Here is a 19,541-nt window from a genome sequence, read left to right as displayed (position 1 = left end):
TGAAGAAAGTTAATTTTAAAGCTGGACATCAAATTTTACATACTGTAGATATAACCGAGTGTACTTGTTTGTCTGTTATCTCAAGATCGCACCTTATCAGATATACTATTGTTTCATAAAGAAATTTCCATTTCTGGATAGTTACATGTCTGCTTTCCCTACATGAGGTTTCGTCAAGTCGCAGGAGATACATGGCATTTGTCGTTGATAAAGAGGAAGACGCCCGCACTGCCGTAACACATGGCTCTTTAAGCTTCGGAATACTCTTAGAGATTTCTGAATGATCTTACCTGGAGGTTATGGAATCATCTTCTTTGTCAGTTACAGTTTTACAATGAAATTAAGATAAATAAACTGTATGTCACAGCATCAAACACAGTAAAATATCCAGACGGTCATGACGATTACATCTAAACGTACTTTATTTCCCATTTGTTACATATACTCGAGAAGTTGAAAGAATTTCTTGTAACGTCCGCCATTGTTCGCGTCATAAAAAATCAATGGTTAAAATGTATTAAATTTCCTCGTAAATACATAATGTGTAACATTGTGAATCCATATTACTTTAAGGCGCTACTTTATTTTCCACTGAATGATTTTTAAACTGACTTTTCACACAAATAGTTCAGAAATATATCATAATTCTCAAACTTATCATTCAAACTTCGAAAAACTTTTGCCTTTGACATTGAAATTATCATTCTTGCAAACAGATATTCGTTTTGGGCACTGTCGTCTTCATTTTGAAAACATCGTCCTGCTGAATAGAATATGTCTAATCTGATCCAATTAACATACACGCATCCGAAACAGGAAGTCAAGAAATGTTTCGAACGGAGTGCTATATTCGGCACTCCGCGCGTTCAGATATCCAGGGAAGATACGATAAATTGATCACATGACAACATGAAGATGAAGAATTGTTTCTATTGGCTACGCTTTTGTCCAATCACACCTTCTTGTATTTCCTGGTACACGTCACACCATTTCCGGTCATTGTCTGAAATCAGATGATATCTTGTTAAGATTGTGACGTCTAAGTGAACTGCTATGATTAAAAACTGTTTTTACATAACTGGCCTATTGTACAATGTTATACGAATGTCATAAAATTATAGTAAAACTCGCTTATAAAATTGTGTATTGAAACTATAGTGACGTCATCAATCATTTATCGTGAGGGAAAAGGGATGGTCGTGAGGGAAAAGGGGATGGTCGTGAGGGGAAAGGGGATGGTCGTGAGGAAAAAGGGATGGTCGTGAGGAAAAAGGGGATGGTCGCGGGGGGAAAAGGGGATGGTCGTGAGGGAAAAATGGATGGTCGTGAGGGAAAAGGGGATGGTCGTGAGGGGAAAGGGGATGGTCGTGAGGGAAAAGGGGATGGTCGTGAGGAAAAAGGGGATGGTCGTGAGGGAAAAGGGGATGGTCGTGAGGGAAAAGGGGATGGTCGTGAGGGAAAAGGGGATGGTCGTGAGGAAAAAGGGGATGGTCGTGAGGGAAAAGGGGATGGTCGTGAGGGAAAAGGGGATGGTCGTGAGGGGAAAGGGGATGGTCGTGAGGAAAAAGGGGATGGTCGTGAGGGGAAAGGGGATGGTCGTGAGGGAAAAGGGGATGGTCGCGAGGTAAAAAGAGAATTGTTGCGAGGGAAAAAGGGAATGGTCGCGAGGTAAAAAGGGATGGTCGTGAGGAAAAAGGGGATGGTCGTGAGGGAAAAGGGGATGGTCGTGAGGGGAAAGGGGATGGTCGTGAGGAAAAAGGGGATGGTCGTGAGGGAAAAGGGGATGGTCGTGAGGGGAAAGGGGATGGTCGTGAGGAAAAAGGGGATGGTCGCGAGGTAAAAAGAGAATTGTTGCGAGGGAAAAAGGGAATGGTCGCGAGGTAAAAAGGGATGGTCGTGAGGAAAAAGGGGATGGTCGTGAGGGAAAAGGGGATGGTCGTGAGGGGAAAGGGGATGGTCGTGAGGGAAAAGGGGATGGTCGCGAGGTAAAAAGAGAATTGTTGCGAGGGAAAAAGGGAATGGTCGCGAGGTAAAAAGGGATGGTCGTGAGGAAAAAGGGGATGGTCGTGAGGGAAAAGGGGATGGTCGTGAGGGGAAAGGGGATGGTCGCGATGGGAAAAGGAAATGGGTGCGAGGAAAGCCATATATTTTACCTATACACAGAATGTACATACCATAGTCATACAGTCTCCGTCTACCGTCCGCACGTTAATGGTCTCAAAGCCATCTCCCTTCTGGCACTCTTTCAAATTTCCACCATCAAGACTGAACGTGGTCTGGAAATAAGCAGAATATTATTTAACTTGAGAATAATGCATTAGTTTACGGATAGGGTTAACATATCAGATACATCGATCGGAACTTATCGGTGTTTCAACGTTTCTCGTTAAATATAGATCGATACAAGCAAATTCTCCCAACTGGGATATCTCATTTACCGTAAGCTAAGCAACTAATATGATTAAATTATTCCAACTGAGATATCTCATTTACTGGTAACCTAGGCAGCTAGCATGATTAAATTCTCCCTACTGGTCACCTAGGCAGCTACATGTAACATGATTTCATTTACCGGTTACCTAGACAACATGAACAAATTCTACTTACTGGGATATCTTGTATACACGTAACAAAGGTCATGGTCAAATTCTCCCTACATGGACATCCGATTTTCACCCGTAACATTTAGTCTATCATGGTCAAATTCTCTCAACATGGATATCCAATTCACCCGTAACATATAGTCTATCATGGTCAAATTCTCCCAACATGGATATCTGATTTACCGGAAACGTTGGTGCGTCAGAAAGGGCCCCGCAATGCATGTACCTCTAAACCCGAGCTTAATCTCTACAAAGGCGTCTGCTTCTGGTTAGTATTAATAGAGAAACATATTAGTCCCGACTACTATATCAATGAAGAAGTAAAGTAAAGGCTAATATTGTTTCTATTAATGCTAACCAGAAACAGACGCCTGTGATCTGCATGATACTTAGCAATTGGTACCACATAACTACATTGTATAACTTGATTTTCTTTCCCCCCAGTACCCTGTGCCTACCTTAATTGGTCGTCCGTCTAGTGTGAAGGTATCGAACTCCTTTCCTAGTGAGAACTTGATGGTTTTTCTCTCCTGCCTGTGTACCCACCCGGAACTCCCATTCGTCACCACAGTTAGAGATTTCGAACGACATCTTGGATCCGTCACCAAGAAACTTGAGTGCCTCCGCCTTCTTTTCCTCCGCTACACCTGTCAATCAAAGGAGAAAACGACAGGTAAAACAGCTGAGGTTACCAGGCATCGTCCACTCGTCCTGGAAAAATCTAACACTCGCAGTATTGGTCGGTTTGAGAAGTGACTTGGCGTGAATTTGGTAGATTTGTAAAGTGACTTGGCGTGACTTTGGTAGATTTGTGAAGTGACTTGGCGTGAATTTGGTAGATTTGTGACGTGACTTGGTGTGAATTTGGTCGGTTTGTGACGTGACCCGGCGTGACGTGACCCCACGTGACGTGACCCCGCGTGACGTGATCGATATCTCTGTCGCGGATGCAGTACAGTATTTTTTATGAAGAAAAAAAAATGTTAAATCAGCACGTAGTCAGAATTGGTAGGCGTCGAAATTCCAGCCTGCCTGGTGTTATTTTAAAGTGTTAAATGTGAGATAGTTATGTAATAATTCCGCTAGATAAAAACCTGTATGGTATCCATTATACCGCCATAAACCTTATAAACTTCCAGAACTTCAAGCTGATAACTGATGTTATGGTTAGTGTTTTAATGGTACAGTTTGGTGGAATTTCGGATACTCGGCTGTTTAAATTGACGGTATGAATCTTGCTCGTAATATTCAACGATAAAAGTAATTTAATGACACGTGGTGATTGTACACGAGGTTTGTAATTATCAAAATTATCAAAACTAGGGCATTGTAGTAATGGAGGCATACTCGGGCGGTCTAAACATTCCGAACCTCGGTTGACCATAGATACGTGTATGTGATAGAGACAAATCGCCGATTACTTGTCATATCGTCATTATTTAATACTGTTCGGCTCAATGCGAAAATGTCATTTAATCGACAGCAACTATTAACACAGAATCTCACATCAAACAAAAATGACGGAAACAACATAATTATTATTATCATTACGTTTAATAATCGGAGTGTTCCGACTGTGTGTTCCTGTATATCGAGTCAGTACCAGTATATGTGTGTGTCTCTAATGGTCCAAACACGAGACTCGATCACGTGATCTAAAATATATACTTAGAATTGTTCCATCATATACTGGTATGCAGATTCCCTGTTTTTCGGCATAGCCGTATACTTTTCTTTTTGTCCAGGATATGACGCGACAGGTGGCGTTACTGGTCAAGATGAAGTATGTGATTGGTCAATGTAGCGGTAAATGCAAAATGCATATATGCAGTTAGAAACGAAACAAAGTTAAGAGATTGAATGCAAGCTGAATAAGTGGATGTATCTTTTCAAATGAATTTTGTTATCCATGTTAAAATCGCATTAGTTCGTTAATTTATTTCACCAGCAGTTTTAGATTATAACCACCAGCATTAAAACTACGCCGTTTATCTTTTTAAAAGATATTTCTTGTCTTCACCTTGTATTCACTTTTGAAAGGAGGTGGGGGGGTTGTGTGTTAATATTTGATCTTAGCAAACTATTTCTAGTTCATTAACTAAATATATGTGTATAACTAACCCCAGACATGTTGACGCTAATAATTTGTTCGTGGTTCCGTACCTTCACCTGCGGCTAAAACATCCTCATCAGGTCATAAACTAGACTCGTGTTTTACACGCGCAGTGTGTCAGTTATCAGTGTAATGGCGGGTCCTGCCACGTGTTGTAAATTATATCAAGTGATTGATGTACTCGGGGAGTTGTTACCTAGAACATCTGTCTCAGAAACCTGGACCGGCATGTGTAGGCTCTATTGGGAGGGCGAATGTATCGGACACTTCACCATCAACACGGGACCCGGCATTTCGTTACAGACTGTTTTTGACCTATCCCGATGTATATATATAATATATAGATTTCGTTAGACTGTATTTTGACCTATCCCGATGTATATATATAATATATAGACTTCGTTAGACTGTATTATGACCTATCTCGATGTATATATATATAATATATAGATTTCGTTAGACTGTATTATGACCTATACCGATGTATATATATAATATATAGATTTCGTTAGATTGTATTATGACCTATCCCGATGTATATATATAATATATAGACTTCGTTAGACTGTATTATGACCTATCCCGATGTATATATATAATATATAGATTTCGTTAGACTGTATTTTGACCTATCCCGATGTATATATAATATATAGATTTCGTTAGACTGTATTATGACCTATCCCGATGTATATATATAATATATAGATTTCGTTACAGACTGTATTATGACCTATCCCGATGTATATATAATATATAGATTTCGTTACAGACTGTATTATGACCTATCCCGATGTATATATATAATATATAGATTTCGTTAGACTGTATTTTGACCTATCCCGATGTATATATATATAATATATAGATTTCGTTAGACTGTATTTTGACCTATACCGATGTATATATAATATATAGATTTCGTTAGACTGTATTTTGACCTATACCGATGTATATATAATATATAGATTTCGTTAGACTGTATTTTGACCTATCCCGATGTATATATATAATATATAGATTTCGTTACAGACTGTATTTTGACCTATCCCGATGTATATATAATATATAGATTTCGTTAGACTGTATTTTGACCTATCCCGATGTATATATATATAATATATAGATTTCGTTAGACTGTATTTTGACCTATACCGATGTATATATATAATATATAGACTTCGTAAGACTGTATTATGACCTATCCCGATGTATATATATAATATATAGATTTCGTTAGACTGTATTTTGATAAGATCTGTGATATTAGCATATTGATAATAAATAAAATAGTCATTCATGATAAATTTGTTTGTTTTGATACTTTTATAATTATGTTTACATTTACAACAGAGTGAACAAAAGCAGATATGTACCAAAACATGGAAACGTCAAATATGAATTCTCAGTTGAGAGTCTAAACCTGCATATTTGATTATCTTTAAAAATATATAGTTACCTCTCTGTATCAAAATCAAGCTGTGTTATATATATGTTAGCTGTGTCTGACACAGAACGGAAGCCATATGTAGAAGGATATGCCCTGATTTATGTGTCGGTTACCAGACTCATGACGATGAAAATTAATTCATCTAAACCATGGAGTAGTGCAACAGGAAATGATTCTGTCGTAAGGACGGTCAGACATGTCATACATCCTGGCTAGTTGTCAGGAGATCAAGAGACAGATCGATACGATTATACCGGTAGACATCGTGACCGGGTAGCATTACTCTTATGGCAAGGACTTTTATTGTGCTAATGAAGCTTGACACTGGCGAGTGCAGTTGCACGTTTTGAAGTTTCTGATTGAAGTCTAGAAAACATCAAACTACTTATCGAAAAAGTCCCGTAGATGCTGTTAATAATTTCAGTATGAACACCGAGGCCGAGTTATCTCAACTCATTTAGATTGTGGTTGGTGACCTCGACTAATTGGACCACTGATGGCGGTGATTGGTTGGTGGTGACCCCGACTGATTGGACCACTGACGGTGGTGATTGGTTGGTGGTGACCTCGACTGATCGATTGACGAAATCTGTATAGTATTATCACACTGAAATGCCACGCAAAGCTCAATGTGTCTAAAATAGACATGACTTTGGTAACACCATTTCGGCGTCGACAAGTACCCGTCATTTCGACGTCCACAAGTACACACCATTTCGGCATCCATAAGTACACACCATTTCGACATCCACAAGTACACACCATATCGGAATCCTTAAGTACACACCATTTCGGCATCCACAAGTACACAACGTGTTTTAGTAATTGGTGTTTGGCAATTTGTGCCAAGTCCCCGTGCTTCGTCATTTGAAACACTAGAGACGTACACTAATTGTCATTTACGACCACCACTCTCTAAATAGCGTCACACACGATGGCCTGTTATGGGAGAAATTAAAATAAAAGAACAGAAAATGGTTCTCTGTTTTTTTCTGATTTCATTACATCATTTGACGACAATGGACCACAGAGTATTGTTTTCCTCACTTTAGCGCCGTCTATAACAAGTGTCTGACTTATATTTCTTTTAATAAAACATTGATCGAATCAACATTCCTTAAACATGAGACAAAATGTTTTATTATACCTCAGACTTGTATCACAGCTTCTGATTAGTGAAAACCATGTCACGTGATTAAAAACATTCGTTATGTCACCCTCTCGTGAGCCCTCCAAAATCGTTATGTCACCCTCTCGTGAGCCCCAACTCGGAACTCTCTTCCGTAACGTCTTCAAAAGTAGTCGAATCAGAGAAGTTCCGAGTATTCTGCTTGACAACAACAATGGCTGCCGGCGGACGCTATCGTCTGCCAACAGAGGAGGAATTGGCGAAATTATTGCAAGAAAAGGATTCTAAAAACACCAAAAGGGTCATCAATGTGGCCGTGGATTCCTTTAGACATTTCCTATCTGCAACAGGTAGGCCTAGACCAAAGGATTGTGAAAACTTCGACGTCCATACATTGAAAGTTCAACTGGGAGAATTTTATGCCGGGTCCAGAAAGACGATGGGGTACCTCTTAAAAACTTTTCTTAAAAACTGTTGATAGTAATAAATAAACTTATTGATACCAAAATTAATTCACTTATGTTTTTTTCGGTATAATAAAACAATTACTGCCCTTGTTCCGAGTTGACATGAATATTTGCCCACCCTTGAGGTGTCATGTCACCCTCGGGCTACGCCCTCGGGTGACATGACACCTCTCGGGTGGTCAAATATTCATGTCAACCCGGAACAAGGGCAATAATTGTATAATGTCATGTCCCAGATAATGTTAAATGAAATTTGGTTCCTACAAACTTTATGATATCACTCAACTGGCATTCATAAATCGCCAGATTAATGGCTATACATTTACTTTTCATGCTTGTTTAAAGTCCTGTATTCAGATAGCTGGTGCAGGCCTTTTAGGCCACTTACTTTGTGTTGAAATATGGTTTCATACATAATATCATGTTACAAGTTTTTTTCAGATTTTGTGTGTGTAACTCTTCATTGGACATCCTGCTGTACTTCTTGGTGAAACTGAAAACTAACCTGTCGTGGAAGCAGTTTACACCATTATCAAAATTGACCAAATCAACATTATCTAGATATGTTTGGAACACAACAATTGTGCCAAAATATCTTACACGTGACGAAGCCCTTTTACACAACATAGTTTTTACAAGGACATTTTATGGTGACAAGGTAAGCCTTAACTTAGATGTTACATACATTCATCAGCACAAAAGCAGTCATCACGTGTTTTAACGGGCATCCTACGAGGGAGAGAAAAAAATCAATTACCTTAAGTTCATGTACATTGTATTACCAGATGGCTACGTACTAGATACAGTTAGCCCCTACTATGGCAGCATCAATGTTGCATCTATCACCAAATTGATCATGGAGAATTTCGATATTCTAAAATCAAGATTGTTTGAAAACGACAACATTATTGTAGACCGTGGTTTCAGGGACGTACTTGATCCTCTTGTCCAGTTGGGTTAGGATGCTAAAATGTCCCCTTCCTGCCAGCTGGTAAGTCACAACTGGATTCCCGAAAAGCCAATTGGTTGTAGAGTCTTACCATGGGAGATTGAAGAAATGGGTTCTACTCAAAGATAAGTGACTTCAAATCCCTTGGTGGCAATCATCGGGAATTTTGTTTGTATTGTAACATTAAGTCTGAATGGTTTCAGAAGGCCTATATATGTTTCAGACCCTCAGCGTGAGCAGCGCGACATTCAAATGGCGTCTCGCATGACGTCTCTTTTGTAAAGAGGCAATGCCCTCCTAAAACAGGTTGCAGATGATCTAAACTTGACCGTAGAGCCAAAACTGAATGGCAGAAATTTGAGGCTTCAAATATATCATTTCCCCGGTTGAATCTTGAGTACTTGAGACATTAGCATGTGGCATTTACCAGATAAAGCTGTCCACTGGTTACATTGTTGAGCACCGATCAAATGATGGTGACTTTATGAAATATCGGTGTATCAGCATGCTGATGCTATTATACGAGGTCAGATCCATTCACGCCACAAGTCGCAATCAAAATACCATGTTTGGATCCAATTTGAAAACGAACAAAATGGAAGATGTCCTGCAGGAAAACGGACATCAGGAATGTGTGCTCATGTTGCATCGATGCTGCAGTATCTGGGTTATTATATGCACCAGACAAATCCCAAAACGCTCCAGTCAGCAAGTCGTGAATGCATCAATTCTGTGTTGTAACCTGGCCATTCAGATTTCAACTTCACTTGTTCCCGCATATACTTTTAAACAGTAAACAGAACATCGTCCCTTTTCAAAGCTTAGCTAAGAGATGTCCAGAAAGATATAAGAATAATGCAAATAGTTTTCTTGTGTGTTTCCTTAGTCTTTTACTGACTTGATACAGACCCTCTGGGCCTCTTACTTTGTGTTCAGAGATAGTTTCATAGATACTTTCGTATTAAAAGTTTCATCAAAATATCTTTCATTTGAAAAACAAGAAACTGAAGATAAATTACAACAAGAGATCCCAGAGGGATCTTGGCGCCCACCATTGAATGTTCTTCATAGGTTCCATGTCAGATTGATCTTTTCTCTACTTTTCTCTTCTTCTAAGTCTTACTAGTCTGTGTAAATTCAGAAGAAACCTCTAGTACTTTTCAAACAAGGGAAACCTATATATGAAATCTAAGATTTAGGCACCAAGGGGAACCTATATATGGAATTTGAGAAAGATTCCTTCAGTACTTTCTGAGAAATAGCGATAACAAACTTCAATTGTCAAAATCCAAGATGGCTGCCTGTCGGCCATCTTGTTTTCTGATTGGTCTCAAAATGCAATATGCATAACTAGGCACCAAGGGGAACCTACATATGAAATTTGAGAATGATCCCTTCAGTACTTCCTCAGAAATAGTGATAACAAACTTCATTTGTCAAAATCAAAGATGGCTGCCTGTCGGCCATCTTGTTTTCTGATTGGTCTCAAAATGTAATATGCATAACTAGGCACTAAGGGGAACCTACATATGAAATTTGAGGAAGATCCCTTCTGTACTTTCTCAGAAATAGCGATAACAAACTTCAATGGTCAAAATCCAAGATGGCTGCCTGTCGGCCATCTTGTTTTCCGATCGGTCCCAAAATGCAATATGCATAATTAGGCACCAAGGGGAACCTACATATGGAATTTGAGAAAGATCCCTTCAGTACTTTCTCAGAAATAGCGATAACAAACTTCAATGGTCAAAATCAAAGATGGCTGCCTGTCGGCCATCTTGTTTTCTGATTGGTCTCAAAATGCAATATGCATAACTAGGCACTAAGGGGAACCTACATATGAAATTTGAGGAAGATCCCTTCAGTACTTTTTCAGAAATAGCGATAACAAACTTCAATTGTCAAAATCCAAGATGGCTGCCTGTCGGCCATCTTGTTTTCTGATCGGTCCCAAAATGCAATATGCATAACTAGGCACCAAGGGGAACCTACATATGAAGTTTGAGAAAGATCTCTTCAGTACTTTCTGAGGATTAGCGATAACAAGAATTGTTTACGGACGGACGGAGGGACGGACGGACGGACGGACGGACGGACGGACGGACGGACGACGGACCACGGACGCAGGGCGATTTGAATAGCCCACCATCTGATGATGGTGGGCTAAAAACAGCCATATCAATAGCATTGTATTTGATAATGGCGATTTCGAGATACTGACTCCTTGCATATTTTGTTTTAAATGACAAATTTACCGGTCATTAAATTTCTGAAAATCTTCAATACATTAAGCAAACGTAATGCGCCAAAACGTCACACAATATTTTGGTTCACAAGAACTGGAAGTGGGTTTATCACTTCCTTAGAAATCTGAAACAGCTAAAATTATGACTCCAAATTTCGACATTTTTCGTCTTTGAATTTGTGTTACATATTTATTGCGTAGTTTTTATCTCATTATTTGGGATATTTGCAGTAAGTCATACTCTTTAGAAAATAAGTTCATTTGACCAAATTAAATGCCTTTTTTGACTTCAAAGTAATGATATCAAATTGTTATTTGATGTTACTAAAAATAGACCATCTGCCAATTTAACCTTTAAATAACAAATTTACCGGTTCCAGATTTTTCCGAAATTTTTACCATAGTAAGTTAACATAATGAGCCAACTAATCACACAATATTTTTGATGCACAAGAACCAGAAGTGGGAATATCGTTTCCGTAGAAATCTGACATGGCTAAAAATATGGCTTAAAAATTCGACGATTTTTGTCTTTAAATTCATGTTACATGTTCATTGCGTACATTTTCTCTACATATTTTGGTTTATAAATTACAGTAAAGCATACTCCTTAGAAAATAAAATCATAAGACAACATAAGATAATCTTTTGATAAAGTTTTGGATGAAAAACTTACCCCTGCTGTACACCTCTAGTGGGTAACTTTATTTTGGCCATAGCACAGGCCCCTGGGACCTTTTACATTTTTGAAACCTATTTCAGGTATTCACTCTAAGGGTGCTACAAATAACATCTCGTTCTGGTCAAATTGGTTCGTAGGCAAACTCCTGTTCTTCGTGAAAGAGGTCCTTTGTTTGTTAACACAACCGAGTTGAAATTTACCTAGAATCTTATTTGTTTGAAGGATATCTACTTAAACAGAGTGATAATTTGGAAACGTTCATTCAGTTACTCCTATTTTGCACAGTTTTGCATTAGAAAGATACAGCTTATTTTAGATTCAGACAAATGAACAACTTTCCTCAGTCTAATTAAACAGAGCTGCCAGTCACTGAGATGGGAGTAAAAGTAAATCCACTAAACAAGCAATACTCTCACCTAGACATGCTCGACATCAATATAGCTTAGACGATTTACAGCTGTACATAAACGAAGGCTTTTTGTCGGGGGTTGCACCCCGAGCCCCCGCCTCAGAGCCAAGCGACAATCCAATATGGCGGCTTGAAAGCTTAGTCCATACCAACATTTGATGTACCCAGTGATCTGCGCATTTTTGTTGTGAAATCCCAGTTCTACGGTTAGTCCGTAACTTACAGCAATCCACTCTAGATAGATACAGAACGCCACACCATATGTATGGTTGGTAAGTCCGTAAATCACAGCATGCCACCTGGAGTTGCTGGACTGTACCTGTATCTGACCTTCGAAGCCGCTATTTGTCATACGAGCCTGAACATGGACAATGTCCAGAGGCTTAAATAAATCAAAATTCTCACCATATTATCTACGGACATACCGTGATTAATGTTAATACAGACGCCTTGATCACATATTTCAATAATTACCCCCTCCCCTGTCTTTGGATGTTTCTCTATTTATTTGCATTAATAAACTCCTTGGAAAAAGAAATTAAATCATTTCCTCTGTAATGGAGCGCAGAGTGCAAGTAAAAGTCAGTACTATAAACCACACAGCTGTAGAGAGATGTAGCGCCACAGGACACCAGTTATTACATTAATCAGGTGGACTATGCGGCGTACGATTTGTTTGGTGCATACTATTTTGTAATTTTTCGGCATAGCCGTATAATATTCTTTTGGCCCGGATATGACGCGACAGGTGGCGTTACTGGTCAAGATGAAGTATGTGATTGGTCAATGTAGCGGTAAATGCAAAATGCAGATATGCAGTTAAAAACGAAACAAAGTTAAGATTGAATGCAAGCTGAATAAGTGGATGTATCTTTTAAAATGACACATCAATAAAATTATATTCCTGATTCAAATGCAGTCTTATTATCACCAAAAAAGATTCAAACAGATATAATTTTGTTATTTGTGCTGAAACACATTAGTTCGTTCATTTATTTCACCAGCAGTTTTACAGTATAACCACCAGCATTAAAACTATGCCGTTTATCTTTTTTAAAGTTATTTCTTGTTTAGCCGTAACATCATGGCCACGCATGGTTACCATTATATTACTGATTACAACATCTCCATATGCAATACTTGTCTTGCATAATATTGGTATACATGTATTTGTTTTAAAATGAATCTTTTTTTTATTACTTTTAATCTTTGTCTTTAATTGATTCCAATATATTCTCCATTCCCTTTTCTTGATAACACAGAATTGTATTTGTTATTCAAACATCCATTCTACTATACGGTATGAATATTTTCGTTCAGGAAGAATAACTTTTCTTTTGTAAAAACATAATTACTATTTCAAGGTTTTTCAACTTATCATATCAAGGATATTGTATACCTCTACAAATGATAATGTGCCAAAACTTTAATGACCAGTAATTATTTATAGTTAAAATGTTGTTACCAGCTTAATACATGACTTAGTCTATATGAATGACTTGTCGTTTTTCTATTCAAGTTGCACATTTGCTTTCAATGGAAAAACTCCCGTGTGAATTGTTGTTGGTTTCTTAAATCTTTCCGGCCGATTTGATGCTTTAGCATCAAGGTTTGCTTGTATGTAGAGTATTGTGAATTGTTATGCAAGCTTGTACGTTCTATAAATAGAAGCAATGATATTACGTCATAATTCAATCTTATCAGCTGTGCAATCGAGTCACACACAAAAAAACCCAACAATTATCAGGTTGTCACGTGGCAAGGTATGCAGCGAAAATATTCTGACGATCCTAGGAAGAGAGCGTGCACGTGCGAGCATATTTTTTGAAGTAATGAGCTGTTTAACCTTCTAACAATGCATCCTATCTGCTCCCTGCCGCTGTAGTAACATACTAAGTAGTATGTCTGTAACGTTGTACAGGGTCACATTGTGAAAGCGTTTATCACTAACAAAGGCAACGGCGTAGGGGACGGGCCGGGGGGGGGGGGGGGGGGGGGGGGGGGGGGGTAAACCTCATCATATACGTACCAACTATGTGGGATAAACAAAAAGCAGCCGATAAAACAGCGTGTGATCTTTGCCGATAATCGTTCTGTTTATCTCCATTATTGGGTTCTGAAATTACGTTTCTGTTTCATATAATTTATTGTTACTTCTTTATATCGTTTATATATGTGGGAGTCGATATCATTGGTAAGATTCACAAGTGCGACTGATAATTGCCAGATCTGATATCTCGTGAAGAATTTATTCAGGACTGGGATGTATTATTCGTCTTCACATTCTACAGACAGGAATGGTATTCCGGCTCGATATCTTGCCAAAACATGCAGTACAATCGCTCCTGCAGACTCAACAGATCTATACATTTCTTTATCTGCAGTTTTAATTTATGTTTACTTTACAGTGATAAACAGTCGAAAGGTCCTCCTGGCACGAGATAAGAAGTATTTAAAATTGCAAAGACAGGCATTCCTTTAATTCCATGTCCAAATTATAATTGTACAAGTACGCCAACATCTGTCCGAACGCCTAATTTTATTTTGTATACGGACGCACAGATCTGTTCGCACTAACTCAGATAGATATACTTGTGGGGTGAATTAACGATTCATTCCGTGCAAATATCTTCGTCGCCTATAGGAGATGAAATTAAATGTAATTTTGGGGTTTTCCCATAATTCATCATTAAACCTCACTGCGAATATGCTTTTTTTTAGCGACGGAATGAACGCAAATTAAATGTGATGTCCATATCTGATTTAAACTTATGCGTTGCACCCCACAAGTTCACAGACAAAGACTACACCCCATAATTCAATCTTGTCTGTACGGACGGATCTATGCGAACGGACGGATCTATGGACATATTTATACGTAGATCTTGTACGCATAAGATCTGTCTGTACGTACGCCTAGTTCTGTCCGTAAGGTGGAAAAATTCCGGAGTTGATTGATTTATTGATTTATCTAAAGACGCCACGTCACGTGCCGAGAAAACGTGTAAACCATCACAAAAAACACTACTTATCCATGTAAACCTTGCACGTGACATGAAGTGGTTGTTCGAGTACATTCGAATGGCAAATAGGTATCCTAACACATAATCCGACCGCAGACCGTATATACATGTTTATCTAAGTGGACAATGAAACCTGTCCAAAGTACGATGCTCGATTCGTGATCGGCGATCCCAGCGTTTCGGTCCGAACTTTTCATTTACCCAACGTTCAGCAATCCGTGATCTGATCTCTTGAATCCGCCATTCTGGCTTCCGTGTCCGCGTTGGTCGATGTTGGTGACCAGGATTTGGCAGCTAAATCGTAACCAGTAACGACCGGTCAGAGATATATTGGTCAGTAAGTGATCAGACAATTATGCCAACAGCTTTAGGAGCCATAATATTTTCTCCGACAACAAAATAATGTGACTGGTTACGATAGTAATAGGCCACAGCTAATACACATGTATTAGTTGTGTTTACTTAGCCCAGAATAGTTTTCGAAATATGCATGGCTTGTTCGCTTAGAGTCCCTCTGGACGTGGCAGGAGTAATATACACTCCAGTAGCTGCCTTAATTGTCACTTTTCGTAAACAAAACATTTCTCCTTGTTGACGGAAAACAATCGCAACATAAGCTCGTGATTATTGGGGAAGGAACTGATAAAAGCCTAAAGCATGTGTTCCAATCCCAAATTATTGAAAATATACGTATACATGAATGAATATTGAATAAAATATTATTAAAACTATTCGGGGAAAAGTTCAGGATTATAACATATGGTTATTCGGAATAGAAAACCTCGTTATTATAGACACTGTCCCGACAAAACCTCGTTATTATAGACACTGTCCCGACAAAACCTCGCTATTATAGACACTGTCCCGACAAAACCTCGTTATAATAGACACTGTCCCGACAAAACCTCGTTATTATAGACACTGTCCCGACAAAACCTCGTTATTGTAGACACTGTCCCGACAAAACCTCGTTATTATAGACACTGTCCCGACAAAACCTCGTTATTGTAGACACTGTCCCGACAAAACCTCGTTATTATAGACACTGTCCCGACAAAACCTCGTTATTATAGACACTGTCCCGACAAAACCTCGTTATTATAGACACTGTCCCGACAAAACCTCGTTATTATAGACACTGTCCCGACAAAACCTCGTTATAATAGACACTGTCCCGACCAAACCTCGTTATTGTAGACACTGTCCCGACAAAACCTCGTTATTGTGGACACTGTCCCGACAAAACCTCGTTATTATAGACACTGTCCCGACAAAACCTCGTTATTGTAGACACTGTCCCGAAAAAAAACCTCGTTATTATAGACACTGTCCCGACAAAACCTCGTTATTATAGACACTGTCCCGACAAAACCTCGTTATTATAGACACTGTCCCGACAAAACCTCGTTATTGTAGACACTGTCCCGACAAAACCTCGTTATTATAGATACTGTCCCGACAAAACCTCGTTATTGTAGACACTGTCCCGACAAAACCTCGTTATTGTGGACACTGTCCCGACAAAACCTCGTTATTATAGACACTGTCCCGACAAAACCTCGTTATTGTAGACACTGTCCCGAAAAAAACCTCGTTATTATAGACACTGTCCCGACAAAACCTCGTTATTATAGACACTGTCCCGACAAAACCTCGTTATTATAGACACTGTCCCGACAAAACCTCGTTATTGTAGACACTGTCCCGACAAAACCTCGTTATTATAGACACTGTCCCGACAAAACCTCGTTATTATAGACACTGTCCCGACAAAACCTCGTTATTGTAGACACTGTCCCGACAAAACCTCGTTATTATAGACACTGTCCCGACAAAACCTCGTTATTATAGACACTGTCCCGACAAAACCTCGTTATTATAGACACTGTCCCGACAAAACCTCGTTATTATAGACACTGTCCCGACAAAACCTCGTTATTATAGACACTGTCCCGACAAAACCTCGTTATGATAGACACTGTCCCGACAAAACCTCGTTATTATAGACACTGTCCCGACAAAACCTCGTTATAATAGACACTGTCCCGACAAAACCTCGTTATTGTAGACACTGTCCCGACAAAACCTCGTTATTATAGACACTGTCCCGACAAAACCTCGTTATTGTAGACACTGTCCCGACAAAACCTCGTTATGATAGACACTGTCCCGACAAAACCTCGTTATTGTAGACACTGTCCCGACAAAACCTCGTTATTATAGACACTGTCCCGACAAAACCTCGTTATGATAGACACTGTCCCGACAAAACCTCGTTATTATAGACACTGTCCCGACAAAACCTCGTTATTATAGACACTGTCCCGACAAAACCTCGTTATTATAGACACTGTCCCGACAAAACCTCGTTATTATAGACACTGTCCCGACTCGTTATGATAGACACTGTCCCGACAAAACCTCGTTATTATAGACACTGTCCCGACAAAACCTCGTTATTGTAGACACTGTCCCGACAAAACCTCGTTATTATAGACACTGTCCCGACAAAACCTCGTTATTATAGACACTGTCCCGACAAAACCTCGTTATGATAGACAATGTCCCGACAAAACCTCGTTATTATAGACACTGTCCCGACAAAACCTCGTTATTGTAGACACTGTCCCGAAAAAACCTCGTTATTATAGACACTGTCCCGACAAAACCTCGTTATTATAGACAATGTCCCGACAAAACCTCGTTATTATAGACACTGTCCCGACAAAACCTCGTTATTATAGACACTGTCCCGACAAAACCTCGTTATTATAGACACTGTCCCGACAAAACCTCGTTATTTTAGACAACTGTCCCGACAAAAAAAAATCGCCGCAAAACATTAATTAACAGCCTTGGTAAGTGTACATTGTTTATCATTCGCTGAAGATCTGGAGTATAATTATCTCTATGGTGACAAACATACACACATCTACATATACATGCACAGTACAGGTACATAATTCACCAAAAATCAAAACATCTAACGATTCACCATTCAGTAACAACTAATGATCTGGTTACCTCTCACACAAGCATATAGAGTGTATATTTATGTATACACACATGATATCATATACATCTATACATGGATATTTTGTCATTTTAAATCGCTAAATTCGAATAAGAACTAATCAATATGTTATATTTATACATCAATGCAAACATTATTTTTCAATTCTATATAAAGGTTTATACATACCTATTGCGCTCATGTATTCGCTAAAATTTTCGCTACTCTGAATTTCCCATTTTCCAATAAAGCCCGCCATTGCTTATTATTAAAAACCTGGTCTATCGCACACAGTTTCCACTACAACACAACAGTTATCAATGACCCGTACTCCGCGGTCCGGCCCAGCATCAGTCGCTTTATATATTAGACGTACAGCCAGTGGCGTTCTGGGAAAGAAGGCTTGGCGGTGGTTCTGACTCACCGCCATGTGTCAGCTCGAGTTATGTAATATCAGTAAACCTCTTACATCATCATCCCGTCACTTGTCACGTGATAACAGTTATTGGTAGGAAACAGCGATATTACAAACAGATGTCAGTCAGTACTATCAAGTACAAAGTGTCCGAATCACGCCCTGAGGATGCTGCCCGAGATACTTGTACTATCCCAAATCACAGAAATAGATCATAAGTAATTCTGACATTTCAGGGCTCAGTTCTATGAACGTTCCGAAACTTAACTTCAAATTACTCACAGAAATTAGTGATTGATTAACCAACATTTTGTAGATTCTGTAATACTTTCTCATGGGAAATTTCAAGTTAATGACTTTCCTTAAGTTTAGGAGCGGTGATGAAACCGGGGTTCAAATCTGAGTATGTTTGTTTTGAGGTTTTCATTGTTAATTTACCATTAACATATATCTAAAGTATAACCGATGATTAACATTTATCATACAATATTCATACAATATTTATCATATACAATATTTATCATACAATATTCATACAATATTTATCATACAATATTTTGCGTTTTTACTGGTATTAGTTTTACTTCCTTTTATATTAAATAAACTTCATCGCACTTAATCTATTTTCATATCTGAAAAGAATCTAGAAATTTATAATGAAACATCCTTAATGATTCGAGTCATCAGTAAATGTTCCGAATCTCTGCCCAGGACATTATCATTACACTCTTTAAAAAGGTGGTCCAGCACAAGAAAATTACAATTAAAATGGTAATCTTCGGTAATGCGTTAGATATAAACATTAACTTGCTATTTTCCATAAGAAAGCCTTAAAGAATCTAGAGTAAAATCTTGGTTAAACAATTCCTAAATTCTGTTATACATTATGGGTAATTTGAAGGTAAGTTTAGGAACGTTAAATGAACTGGGGACTGAAAGCTTAAATTCATATTATGTCAAGTTATGCTGCATAACTTATGACTGAAGTAAGAATCTGAAAATATATGTAGATTATTGTTTTTTTGTTACCAGTCTAATATTAA

At 38.6% G+C, this 19,541-nt stretch overlaps 2 protein-coding genes across 2 annotated transcripts; one reads left to right on the top strand and one right to left on the bottom strand.

Annotated features, from left to right (window-relative positions):
• Positions 1-398: 398 nt before the first annotated feature.
• Positions 399-18,463, bottom strand: LOC117332680 (sodium/calcium exchanger regulatory protein 1-like). The gene is given in 5 exon segments (XM_033891679.1): positions 399-1,003; positions 2,175-2,276; positions 3,062-3,121; positions 3,123-3,250; positions 18,273-18,463. Coding segments are annotated over 5 exon segments (411 nt in total). The 5' UTR covers positions 18,343-18,463; the 3' UTR covers positions 399-952.
• On the top strand, positions 1,039-1,802 carry LOC117332679 (filensin-like). Its single transcript, XM_033891678.1, has one exon. It carries the CDS (start codon positions 1,256-1,258, stop codon positions 1,670-1,672), a length of 417 nt encoding a protein of 138 aa, XP_033747569.1. The 5' UTR covers positions 1,039-1,255; the 3' UTR covers positions 1,673-1,802.
• Positions 18,464-19,541: the final 1,078 nt, after the last annotated feature.

The sequence above is a fragment of the Pecten maximus genome, chromosome 8 (genome assembly GCF_902652985.1).
Source record: "Pecten maximus chromosome 8, xPecMax1.1, whole genome shotgun sequence".
In the NCBI taxonomy this organism is placed as follows: domain Eukaryota; kingdom Metazoa; phylum Mollusca; class Bivalvia; order Pectinida; family Pectinidae; genus Pecten; species Pecten maximus.
Note: the sequence above shows the minus strand (reverse complement) of the source record. Positions and strands in the feature narration are given on the sequence as shown.

Excerpts from the sequence above, each read along its gene's own strand:
- LOC117332679 (XM_033891678.1), top strand. The coding sequence starts at position 1,256 with ATGGTCGTGAGGAAAAAGGGGATGGTCGCGGGGGGAAAAGGGGATGGT.